This window comes from Oncorhynchus mykiss, chromosome 1, assembly GCF_013265735.2.
Source record: "Oncorhynchus mykiss isolate Arlee chromosome 1, USDA_OmykA_1.1, whole genome shotgun sequence".
Classification (NCBI taxonomy): Eukaryota; Metazoa; Chordata; class Actinopteri; order Salmoniformes; family Salmonidae; genus Oncorhynchus; species Oncorhynchus mykiss.
Genome location: NC_048565.1, coordinates 52,925,608 through 52,937,404, shown reverse-complemented (window position 1 = coordinate 52,937,404; position 11,797 = coordinate 52,925,608). Strand labels below are relative to the sequence as shown.

At 42.8% G+C, this 11,797-nt stretch overlaps 1 protein-coding gene across 2 annotated transcripts; it reads right to left on the bottom strand.

Annotated features, from left to right (window-relative positions):
* Positions 1-529: 529 nt before the first annotated feature.
* Positions 530-11,770, bottom strand: LOC110524881 (L-lactate dehydrogenase B-A chain). Of its 2 annotated transcripts, none has more exons than XM_021604851.2 (8): positions 11,284-11,770; positions 8,102-8,238; positions 7,352-7,469; positions 6,936-7,109; positions 6,285-6,458; positions 3,705-3,822; positions 2,354-2,477; positions 530-2,137 (listed from the first exon to the last, which is right to left on the bottom strand). In XM_021604851.2, the coding sequence occupies exons 2-8, from the start codon at positions 8,228-8,230 to the stop codon at positions 1,970-1,972; spliced, it is 1,005 nt and encodes a 334-aa protein (XP_021460526.1). In that variant the 5' UTR covers positions 8,231-8,238; positions 11,284-11,770; the 3' UTR covers positions 530-1,969. The 2 variants fall into 2 exon arrangements, with proteins under 2 accessions (XP_021460526.1, XP_021460519.2); XM_021604844.2 differs by lacking the exon at positions 11,284-11,770 and adding an exon at positions 8,794-9,434.
* Between the last annotated feature and the right edge of the window lie 27 nt (positions 11,771-11,797).

Here is an 11,797-nt window from a genome sequence, read left to right as displayed (position 1 = left end):
CCAATTGTATTGACACCGTCTTCCGCTGGAGTCATTTTTAAAGGGGCTTCCCCTCAAAAGTAAACACTGACAGGTGATTAGAAGACGAAAAAAACATGTCTTAGGCTACTTACAGTAACTCTAGTGACACCGGACTGTCACGCCACCATAATTAACAGCAGTAACACCACTCTGAGCACCATTCGGACCCACTTTACCTTAGTCACACGATGTTTACATTCTCCTCACTGTGAGAGGTTGCCACACTGATGTGGGATGACATGACAGACACGTTTCTCCTGGCCAGACTGAGGGCACATGCTATGGTGTGTTGTTAGGACAAGTACTGTGACACTCCAGTACATAAGGCAATGTTTGACACCTGAGCATAAATGGAAAAAAACTGTTGCTGCACATAGTATATTGTGTTTGTACATGCATGTATGACATTTTCATGAAAATACAGAAATTATGCTTTAAATCTGAACCAAATCAATTGTTGATTAATAATGGTTTCAATCATTCTGAAAACAAAGATTGAGGACTTTGGAATGAACAACAATAAACACCTTTATTTTACACATCCAACATGATTAACAACCCTTAAATAACCCTTCACTTTAAAAAGGGAAAAATTACTGAAGCATTTGATGATCCCACATCTGAATGACACATGGTTTTTATATAGCCTAGCACTTTTCCATGTTTTTATGTAGCGTTTTTTCAGGGAAACAAAGACGCTTCAATCTGCACCTTTCCCAGTTAAGCAGCCATGTGCAAAGTGAGCCTAACACCTAATGCTCTTGACCATGAGACCAAACACCCAGATGCCAGGAAAGCTATGAAGATTACAAGTGTATAAGATAACAGCAGTGACACTGTGAAAGTGTATTTTTGGAACCTGTGTCATTTTTTAACTGTGTGGCTCAGTTGTTAAAGGGCAACTGCACTTCCTGATTATCTCTCGTTTTAGATTTGGTTCATTAGAAATGCTAGCGGCCATGACTGAATTCAAACTTGAGTTGGTTTCGGAGTCTGGTATGATGTGGGTGTCTTGTGTGTGTGTTTGCAGGTGGGAAGAGTTAGTCAAATGATTTAGCCAATTAGCTTCAGCCAGCTGGTGTGCCACTATGGCAAAGTTGGTTTCTCTTTGGATAGCCTATCTCCGGGGCTAGTTATGGACTGTCAAACAAATGACAATGTGAAATACCATATTTTCATGTTGAACACCTTTTAGTTTTCTCATCAAATGCTTTCAATACATGTCTATACATTTATTTAAATTATAATTAGTTTGAGGTTTTTAAGTCATTGACATTTTTAGCTATTGGAATTTTAACATATTGGCCCATGTGCATTGTGTAATTTACTAATGGTCCCTAACTAGCCCAATATGGATATCCAAAGTAAACCCAAATTTACCATAGGCATTAAGATTGGATCATTTGCAGCTTCACCTCCCGAATTGATGATTAATTGTGTGCTGCCAGCTGTGGGCAGGAATGAAACAAACCCAACCTTCATTTACGTTGTGATGCAGTCACGACCACAAGTCACAACATTTTGGATGAGAATGACTTTATGACCAAAATTATCCCATTTACACTTTGTAGTAAATTTGCCACATAGGCGGTTTTATAAACGAGAAGTTGTTTTTTAGGGGCAGTTGCTCTTTAAGAGCGAGGCTAGCAATGCAAAAGCTGTGGGTTTAATTCCCACACAGATCAAAAACACATATTAGAACTATATGCAATCACTGTAGTGTAAGTCGCTTTACATAAAAGCGTCCGTCTGCTAAGTGGCATATGTTGAGTAATAGGTGATAAGGAGAGTTGGGGCTATGTCCCAATTATCTCTCCTTTCTCCCAAAGTGTGCACTTGATTTTAGATTTGTGGGAAGTAGTGAACGAATGCACACTAAAGGAGATATTATTGGGACACACTAGGGGTTGAGTGGAATGTGGCGCCCCTTGGTGTTCTGTTAGCGTTGCTACACGTCAGTCAGGTCCTTCTGGATGTCCCACAGTGTGTCAGCACTCTGTTTTATCTGGCCGATCTCGTCGTCCGTCAGGGTCATGTTGACCACGCTGGCCACGCCCCCAGCATTCAGCACGCATGGCAGGCTCAAGTACACCTCGTCATCGATCCCGTACATGCCCTGTCGAGCAACGACATCATCTCCTTGAGTTTTGTGCATAGGTGTGTACATGTCTATATGCCTGTTTGTTTATCTGTTACATATCTGTTGTGTAAGCATTTACATACAACAAACTGTGCGTTGTCAGGGAATAACCGCGTTCTCCAGTGGTGTGAGAAGGCACTAGGCCAAGTGTGCGTGTGTGCATACAGTACGTGTATGGAGTGTGTCTCTCACCTTCACCATTGTGGAGACAGGGTGGATCCTGTTCATGTTCCTGATGAGGCTCTCAGTGAGGTCAGCTACACTCAGGCCAATGGCCCAGTTAGTATAGCCCTTCAACTTGATCACCTCATAGGCACTGGAACACACAATTACATTTTTTTTTATTTTAGTAGCTTTGAGGTTTGAGAAGCGTGCCAGTAACCAGACGGTTGCCAGTTCGAATCCCAGGGCTGACAGGGGAAAATCTTGTGGAAGTGACCAGACTGCAGTTGTGCCCTTGGGCTCAATATATTCAGGACTCCATTACAGTGAGAGAGAGCCAAACTACAGGTATGAGAATGACTCAAATACACAGAGAAAAAAGGGTTCCAAAAGGGTTCTTCAGCTGTCCGCACAGGATCATTTGTTTTGGTTCCAGGTAAAATTCCATGTAGAACCCTCTGTGGAAAGGGTTATACATGGAACCCAAAACGGTTATACTTGGTGACAAAAAGGTTTTACCTGGAACAAACAAGGGTTCTTCAAAGGGTTCTCCTATGGCAGCGTTCCCCAAACTCGGTTCTGCGGACCCCAATGGGTGCATGTTCTGGTTTTTGCCCTACCACTACACAGCTGATTCAAATGATGAACTCATCATATAGCTTTGATTATTTGAATCAGCTGTGTAGTGCTGGGGCAAAAACCAAAACATGTATCCCTTGTGGTCCCCAGGAGGACTGAGCTTGGGAAACCATGTCCTGATGACTCCTGGCTGTCCCCAGTCCACCTGGTTGTGCTGCTGCTCCAGTTTCAATTATTCTGCCTGCGGCTATGGAACCCTGACCTGTTTACCGGACGTGCTACCTTGTCCCAGACCTGCTGTTTTCAACTCTCCCTCTACCGCACCTGCTGTCTCAAACCTTTGAATGCTTGGCTATGAAAATCCAACTGACATTTACTCTTGAGGTACTGACCTGTTGCACCTTCTACAACCACTGTGATTATTATTTGACCCTGCTGGTCATCTCTGAACATCTTGAAGAACAATCTGGCCTTAATGGCCATGTACTCTTATAATATCCACCCGGCACAGCCAGAATAGGACTGGCCACCCTTCAGATCCTGGATCCTCTCTATGATTCTTCTAGGGAGTTTGTCCTAGCCACTGTGCATTGCTTGCTCTCTGGGGTTTTAGGCTGGGTTTCTGTATAGCACTTTGAGACATCTGCTGAAGTAAAAAGGGCTTTATAAATACATTTGATTTGTCCTATGGGGACAGCCGAAGAACCCTTTTAGGTTCTAGATTACACTCTTAGGGGGGAAAAAGTGTTTACAACAAAAGTAGAGGTAATAGTTTGTGTTGGTACGGTGCTGTGTACATTACCTGTCAACCACCTGTTTGTGAGTTTCCTTCCAGTTCTCCTGGTCAGCATCAGTACCGATGTCAGGGTTCAGTGTCTGCAGGTTGACACCTGCTACGTTAGTGCCGCTCCACACAGGGACTGGAACACACACCCACACACACACTTAACCTTATTACCCGTTATCTCCTTTAAAGGCCCAGTGCAGTCCAAAAAACGTGATCCTGTGTTTTATATATATTTCCACACTGAGGTTGGAATAATACTGTGAAATTGTGAGAATGATGATAATGCCCTTTTAGTGTAAGAGATGTTTGGAAAGACCGCCTGAAATTTCAGCCTGTTTTGGTGGGAGTGAGTTTTGGCCTGCCTAGTGACATCACCAGGCGGTAAATTAGTTAATAGACCAGTAAGAAACCTCTGCCCATAACAGCTAGTTTTTCCCTCCCACTCACAGACAGTCCTAGAAAATTATTGCTAAGAAGCTATTTTGGACCATTTTAATTAAAAACAATTACAGAAAAGGTACTTAATTGATACCCAGAAATGATTTGATATTGAGATAAAAAAAATTGCTGCATTGGACCTGTAGGACCCAGACAGCCCAGATGAACAGATTTCTGTTCCTCACCTTTATCACAATAACCCTCAAGAATGGGGGGCTACTTATAGTCTAAGAATTCAGTAGCACATTTGAATGGAATACATACGTTTTCAGACTTCCTAAGTGTGTATTCGTTAACACTTTTTTGGTTACTACATGATTCCATATGTGTTATTTCATACTTTTGATGTCTTCACTATTATTCTACAATGTAGAAAATAGTAAAAAATAAAGAAAAACCTTGGAAAGAGTAGGTGTCCAAACCTTTGACTGGTACTGTACGTATGTTTGTGTTTATGGTTAATAATTAGGACAAATAAAATAAATTTAAAAAAAATGATATTTGAAATTCTTCAAAGTAGCCCCCCTTTGCCTTGATGACAGCTTAGCACACTCTTGGCATTCTCTCAACCAGCTTCATGAGGTAATCACCTGGAACGCATTTCAATTAACAGGTGTGTCTTGTTAAGTTAATTTGTGGAATTTATTTCCTTAATGCGTTTAAGCCAATCAGTTGTGTTGTGACAAGGTCGGGTGGTATACAGAAGATAGCCATATTTGGTAAAATGGCAAGAACAGCTCAAATAAGCAAAGATAAACGACAGTCCATCATTACTTTAAACATGAAGGTCAGTCAATCCGGAAAATGGCAAGTTTCTTCATGTGCAGTCGCAAAAACCATCAAGCGCTATGATGAAACTGGCTCTCATGAGGACCGCCACAGGAAAGGAAGACCCAGAGTTACCTCTGCTGCAGAGGATAAGTTCATTAGAGTTACCAGCCTCAGAAATTGCAGCCCAAATAAATGCTTCACAGACTTCAAGTAACAGACATCTCAATATCAACTGTTCCGAGGAGACTGTGTGAATCAGGCCTTCCGTTGAATTGCTGCAAAGAAACCACTACTAAAGGACACCAATAATAAGAAGCAACTTGCTTGGGCCAAGAAACAGGAGCAACGGTCATTAGACCGGTAGACAGCTGTCCTTTGGTCTGATGAGTCCAAATTTGAGATTTTGGTTCCAAACATCCGTGTCTTTGTGAGATGCAGAGTAGGTGAACGGATGATCTCCGCATGTGTGGTTCCCACCATGAAGCATTGAGGAGGTGGTGTGATGGTGCTTTGCTGGTGACACTGTCAGTGATTTATTTAGAATTCAAGGCACACTTAACCAGCATGGCTACCACAGCATTCTGCAGCGACACGCCATTCCATCTGGTTTGCACTTAGTGGGACTGTCATTTGTTCTTTAACAGGACCATGACCCAACACACCTCCAGGCTGTGTAAGGGCTATTTGACCTGGCCTCCACAATCACCAGACCTCTAGCTGGTCGAGAGAATGCCAAGAGTGTGCAAAGGGTGGCTACTTTGAAGAATCAAAATATATATATTTAAAATTTTACCCCCTTTTCTCCCCAATTTTGTGGTATCCAATTGTTAGTATCTTGTCTCATCGCTACAACTCCCGTACGGGCTCGGGAGAGACGAAGGTCGAAAGCCATGCGTCCTCCAAAACACAACCCAACCAAGCCGCACTGCTTCTTAACACGGCGCACATCCAACCCGGAAGCCAGTCGCACCAATGTGTCGGAGGAAACACCGTGCACCTGGCGACCTGGTTAGCGCGCACTGCGCCCGGCCCGCCACAGGGGTCGCTGGTGCGCGATGAGACAAGGATATCCCTGCCGGTCAAACCCTCCCTAACCCGGACGACGCTAGGCCAATTGTGCGTCGCCCCATGGACCTCCCGGTCACCGCCGGCTGCGACAGAGCCTGGGCACGAACCCAGAATCTCTGGTAGCACAGCCCTAGACCACTGCGCCACCCAGGAGGCCTCTCTAAAATATATTTAGATTTGTTTAACACATTTTTGATCTTCACATGATTTCATGTGTTATGTCATTGTTTTGATGTCTTCACTACTATTCTACAATGTAGAAGTACCCGTCAAAGCTTTTGACTGGTACTGTACGTATGCACGCACGCACACACTCACCACTGGTGTCTCCGTGTTCTCCCAGGATCCATCCGTTGAAGCTGGTAGCATGGATGCCCAGTTTTTCGGCCATCAGGTAACGGAAACGGGCAGAGTCCAGGTTGGTGCCGCTGCCGATGACACGGTGCTTGGGCAAGCCGCTCAACTTCCAAGTCACGTAGGTCAGCACATCAACTACAGCCAGGGAGAGATTTCTGGGGTTAGACTTCCATAGCAAGTCGTTGGATGAACACTACCGTATCTGATGTGTGAGTTTGTATCTGTGTTAGTGTGTATCTACGTGTGTGTAGTTGGGATGTGTAAGCGTTTGCAGTAAGTGTGTGTAGGTACTACAGTATATGTAGGTGTGAGTGTCTGCAGAGCCATATATTTACATATCTAAATAAATGGCTCTGAGTCTATGGTGTCTGTGTGTGAGAGTGTACTTGGTGTGTGTATATTTAGGTGTGTATGTACCAGTGAAGGCTGGTGGGAGGAGCTATAGGAGAACGGGCTCATTGTAATGGCTGGAATGGAATGGAGCCAAACATGGTTTCCATATGTTTTATATCGTTCCATTAATTCCATTCCAGCCATTACAATGAGCCCATCCTCCTATAGCTCCTCCTACCAGCCTCCACTAGTATATACAGTATGCATATGTGAGTGTACCTGGGTTGGAGACCACGATGATGATGCACTTGGGGGAGTGTTTTATGATCTGAGGGATGATGTGTTTGAAGATGTTGACGTTCCTCTGAACCAGGTTCAACCTGCTCTCTCCCTCCTGCTGACGAACGCCCGCAGTTACCACGACGATACGAGAGTTCGCCGTCACAGAGTAGTCTGACCGTGGGAGAATATCAAATCAATGAGAGTACTGTATATCATTTGTGTCTAGTATTTCTTTCAATAATTTGTCACATCATTAATAGAATAATGCATTCATACATTTCCCTTTCACCCTTATCCCATCTCCCCTTCATACACTTCCCCTCTCAGTGAGAGTACTTGATTTAACACACAGACATTTGACATGCAGATTGTGTCCATCTTGGTTTTATGGTTTCCTGGTGCCACACACTCACCTTTGCTGGCGACTATCTTGGGCGTTTTGAGGAAGAGGCTGCCATGCTGCAGATCCATCATCTCTCCCTTCAACTTGTCCTCCATCACATCCACCAAGGCCAGCTCATCAGCCAGCTCCTGAAGAGAGAGAGGAAGAGAGGGGGGTGGGGGTAAGATGTGATGAATGTACAATGACTGTGCAGTTATTCTTTCCACCTTGACTTCACCATGATGGGCATTTGAAGAATAAAACTACATTTCAACCATTGACCCATAATGTATTTGCGTGACTTCAAAAATAAGATACTCCTAAAACTCATTGGCCACATTGCTGTAGCTGTCATCCCGAGAAATAATTATGTTGGTAAAACTGCCTAGGAATAACACCCTCTTCATAACAGATTATAAAACACAATTATAATCCCTTCTGAGCTAATATCAGTCTAAGCAATGGTAGTCAATTACACATATTCTGCATGTGCATGTCTAAAAACCTGTTTTATAGTTTAGCAACAAAGTACTGAACATTATAATAACACTGTAATAAGGAGGGAATGGATGGACGTGTAATATTGAGAGAAGATCAGTAGGCAGAGAGTAAGATTGGCCTGAGACATGACAGTTGACTCCTATGGCATCTAAGGAGTCTACAGCCATGTCTCAGAGTAAAGAGTAATCCAGTGTCAATGCAGTAGACTAAACACCATAATACTGTAGCTCTAGGGGGTAGTAATCTGACAGGAGTATAAACACAGCAGGTCTGGTCTTACCCTGAGCAGGATACTGACAGCACAGGCCATGCCGACCTGGCCGACCCCCACCACTGTCACCTTGTTCCTGGCGGGCTCAGGTGTCCCACTGAACAGGGGAGTGATGAGCTTCTGAAGGATAGAGGCCATGTTCAATGCTATGAAGAGAGAAAGGGGAAAGAGGTGGAGAAACAGAAGTGGTCTTTCACATGTCCAAAGACATACGACAAAATGGTAATGTGTTTGCTTTCCTTTTCCTCTGTAGCTTCGTTGGTAGATCGTGGCTCTTGCAACGCCAGGATAGTAGGTTAGAGTCCTGGGACCAACCATACGTCATTTAAAAAAATGTATGCTAGGATGAATGTAAGTCTCTTTGGATAAATGGCATACATTATAAACCCTATCAACCAAGCTGGCCAAACACGTTGGTCGACCTTGGTAGGGTGAATGTAGGTTTCACTAAATAAGTAATGCATTCATGAAAAACAGCCTGCGTTGCTTTAAAACGGCAGGCTGGCAGCACTGCACGGAGATTACGGATGAAGGTTAAATACATTTGATTCTACAGCTCGTAGTCCTATGTGATTTTCACCTCCTACACCCGTTTCTTACACACACACACACACACCTGAGCCCCAACCCTTATAACCGAGCAGAGCTGATCCTAGCAGGACACCCTGAACTTCCCCAGGTATAATACAACAGATACTTGCTTTGTTTGACGATGCTCCGAGCTGCGAGGTATAAATACCACCATGTAATCAACATGTCAGACTCGACGAGAGCTACGGTGCCTTCCCCCTGCACCCACAACACCTCACACAACGGCTGTATCCAAATCCAGACAGGGCAGGTGGGAGGAATCAGATAGGTGAGCTGCAGCACTGCAATCAGTGCATGTGACACAGGCCTAAATCGAGGGTGCACTACAAAAAGCGCCACAGTGACAGCACAGAGCTCTACTGTAGTTTGCTGCTGCTCTCCCTCTCCCCCCTGTGCTCCAACGGCTCTACTAATCGGATGCCAAATTTGACTGCAGACTGTTAAAAAGGAGTTATCCTGTAATCCTGTAATGTCACAGGCTCCATCTGGTGCATTTGTCCTGCTTCTCTGATGACTATAGACGATATGTATCCAGTATATGGGCAGTAATAAACAAACGGGGATATATGCATAGCGCATAATGTGTTATGAAGGTTTTATTCCTAGTCAGTGTTACCAAAATAATTATTTCCCGGGATGACAGCTGCAGCAATGTGGCCAAATTAGGAGTAACTTGTTTTTTAAATCATGCAAAGACATTATGGGTCAATGGTTGAAATAAAGCTTATTCCTCAAATGCCCATAATGGTGAGGTCAATGTGGAAATAATTAAGTACAGGGTGGTGCCGCAAAATTGTCAATCTATTACAAGTGAATGTTGAATGACATCGTCCTCCAGTCACGGCGTGCATAAATACATTGAGCGATAATGCGCTTGATCCTTATCCGCTTGGCAAGGTCATCCGTGTAGGCCAGGAACAATAGATTGTTTCCATTATAATATTTTGGATTACTAGAAAAACAAATATAATCGTCCATGCCGTAAAGATGATACTAGGCAGGCCAATACAATAGTCAGATGAATGAGAAGGGACGAACACAGTTAAATTTGCGCAATCCATAATCTCTTGGGCATGGCACGTCGCCAACACATTCAATTTCAAATCAGTCCCACTTTCGCAAAGCAGACAGACAGTCGTTCCATCTTCGGTCAATCTGCTAAATAGACAATTTGGCCGAGGGTAGACGACATCGGAGATCAAATTAGGGGATAAATTGGCAGAGACGCATAACTTTAAATAGATACCCAAAGAATATGACGAGGCGCGAGTACATTTTTGAATCATAAACTTTATACACAATTTTAAGAGTATTTTATTTGGATAGGCTAGAAAATTCTAGAATGCGATGCGAATTTTATTTAGGCCTAACACAAATATTTCAACATCTCAGCCTATTTCATCTGGGTTTATAATAATTAGCTTTAGTCTATTAATAATCACCACAACTTTATAAAGCACGATACACTAATTGTCCATAACATGACATCCAAAACTAATTTGAAGGAAAACATCTTCAGTACACACATCCCTTTTCCTTGATAAAAAATTGCCCTCTGTCTCAGAGAATGTACCGCATGGGATTCTGGTTGCTCTTGTCAATACGTGACTGCCTTGTCCCAGGCGGAAGCTGTTGCCCAAGAGTAATGGATGCGACAATTAAGCAGTGCGGTAAAGTACTTAAGTAAAAAAATACTTTGAATTACTACTTAAACAGTTTTTTGCAGAATCTGTATTTGACAACTTTTACTTCACTACATTCCTAAAGAAAATAGCGTACTTTTTACTCCATACATTTTCCCTGACAAACAAAAGTACTTGTTACTAGCATGTCAGGAAAATGGTCCAATTCATGCACTTGTCAAGAGAACATCCCTGGTCCTCCCTATTGCCTCTGTGGCACTCACTAAACACAAATGCTTGGTTTGTAAATTATGTCTAAGTGTTGGAGTGTGCCACTGGCTATCTGTAAAAAGAAAAAAAGGAAAATGGTGCCTTCTGGTTTAATATAGAGGATTTTAAATTATTTATACTTAAGTTTATTTTAGCAATTACATTTACTTTTGACACTTAAGTATATTTGAAACCAAATAATTTTGCTCAAGTATGATTTTACTGGGTGAATTTCACTTTACTCAAAAAGTTCTATTAAAAAGGCATCTTTACTTTTACTCTATGACAATTGGATACTTTTTCCACCACTGCAATTAAGTAGCCTTAAGATAGTTACACCTCACATACCTTGTGTACTGTGTTCAAAATTCAATGTCCCTGTTGCTTTTTACCAGTCCTTCTGTATTAGCTTTTTTCTTGCCAATCAATGACATGGCAAGACCTTAATCAGTATACCACGATTAATCAACCAATAGCCTAAATATCCAGGGTCAATAGGCAGATTGAAATTGCATCAGTGCATCATATAGGCTCAAGTAGCCCATGTACAAATGGGTATTGCACACCATCATCATTGGTTAATAGTGCATGCTTCACATACTTTGACACCCAAACATCAGAGACTGGTTATTGGTATTGGACCCTCTCACCACTGCTCTTTCACTTGTTCCAAAATCCAAATTAAAGTATATTTACAGTAAGTCTTACCCTTGGCTTGTTGTCTTCTCTCCTAGTCCTCTCTCCTTGCCTGCTGCCTCCTGAGTGCAGGTAATCAACTCTAAGCCCTAAACTTCCATCCCCCACAGGAAGTGTACTGCCGCTAACGGGTGACCTGACATGTCAGCTGTTCATGTACTTCATCACCATAAGACACTCTTTCAAATACCAAAATGCTGTCACCTCATCTGTACTGATCTGAAAACCCACCCTAATGATGAACGTCCACCAGATTTCACCTGTCAAGCCTTTTACAAATCAGTGCAGAGGAAGGAGTCAACGGATTTGTCTAAGGACTCATCTTTCTGAAGGATTCAATCCCCTCCTGGATCAAGATCCCAGTTGTCTAAGCTGTTTTGAGCAATTAAAAATGGAACGCCTTGTGCGCACTTCCGGTAATACCGTATGGTACACAAACCGGATGAAAATCTAGATACCACCCAACCCTATAAATATGTAGTTTTAGGTGATGGTGCAAAAAAATCTGACTGTTGAAAGTCTTATC

Bases quoted from the DNA above. Each gene is read 5' to 3' on its own strand.
- LOC110524881 (XM_021604844.2), bottom strand. From the start codon at position 9,262: ATGCGCTATGCATATATCCCCGTTTGTTTATTACTGCCCATATACTGG. The intron at 8,239-8,793 runs GCAAGTATCTGT...CTCTCTTCATAG, and splicing joins TCGGAGCATCGTCAAACAAA to CATTGAACATGGCCTCTATC. The intron at 6,459-6,935 runs GTACACTCACAT...CCCTGGCTGTAG, and splicing joins CATCGTGGTCTCCAACCCAG to TTGATGTGCTGACCTACGTG.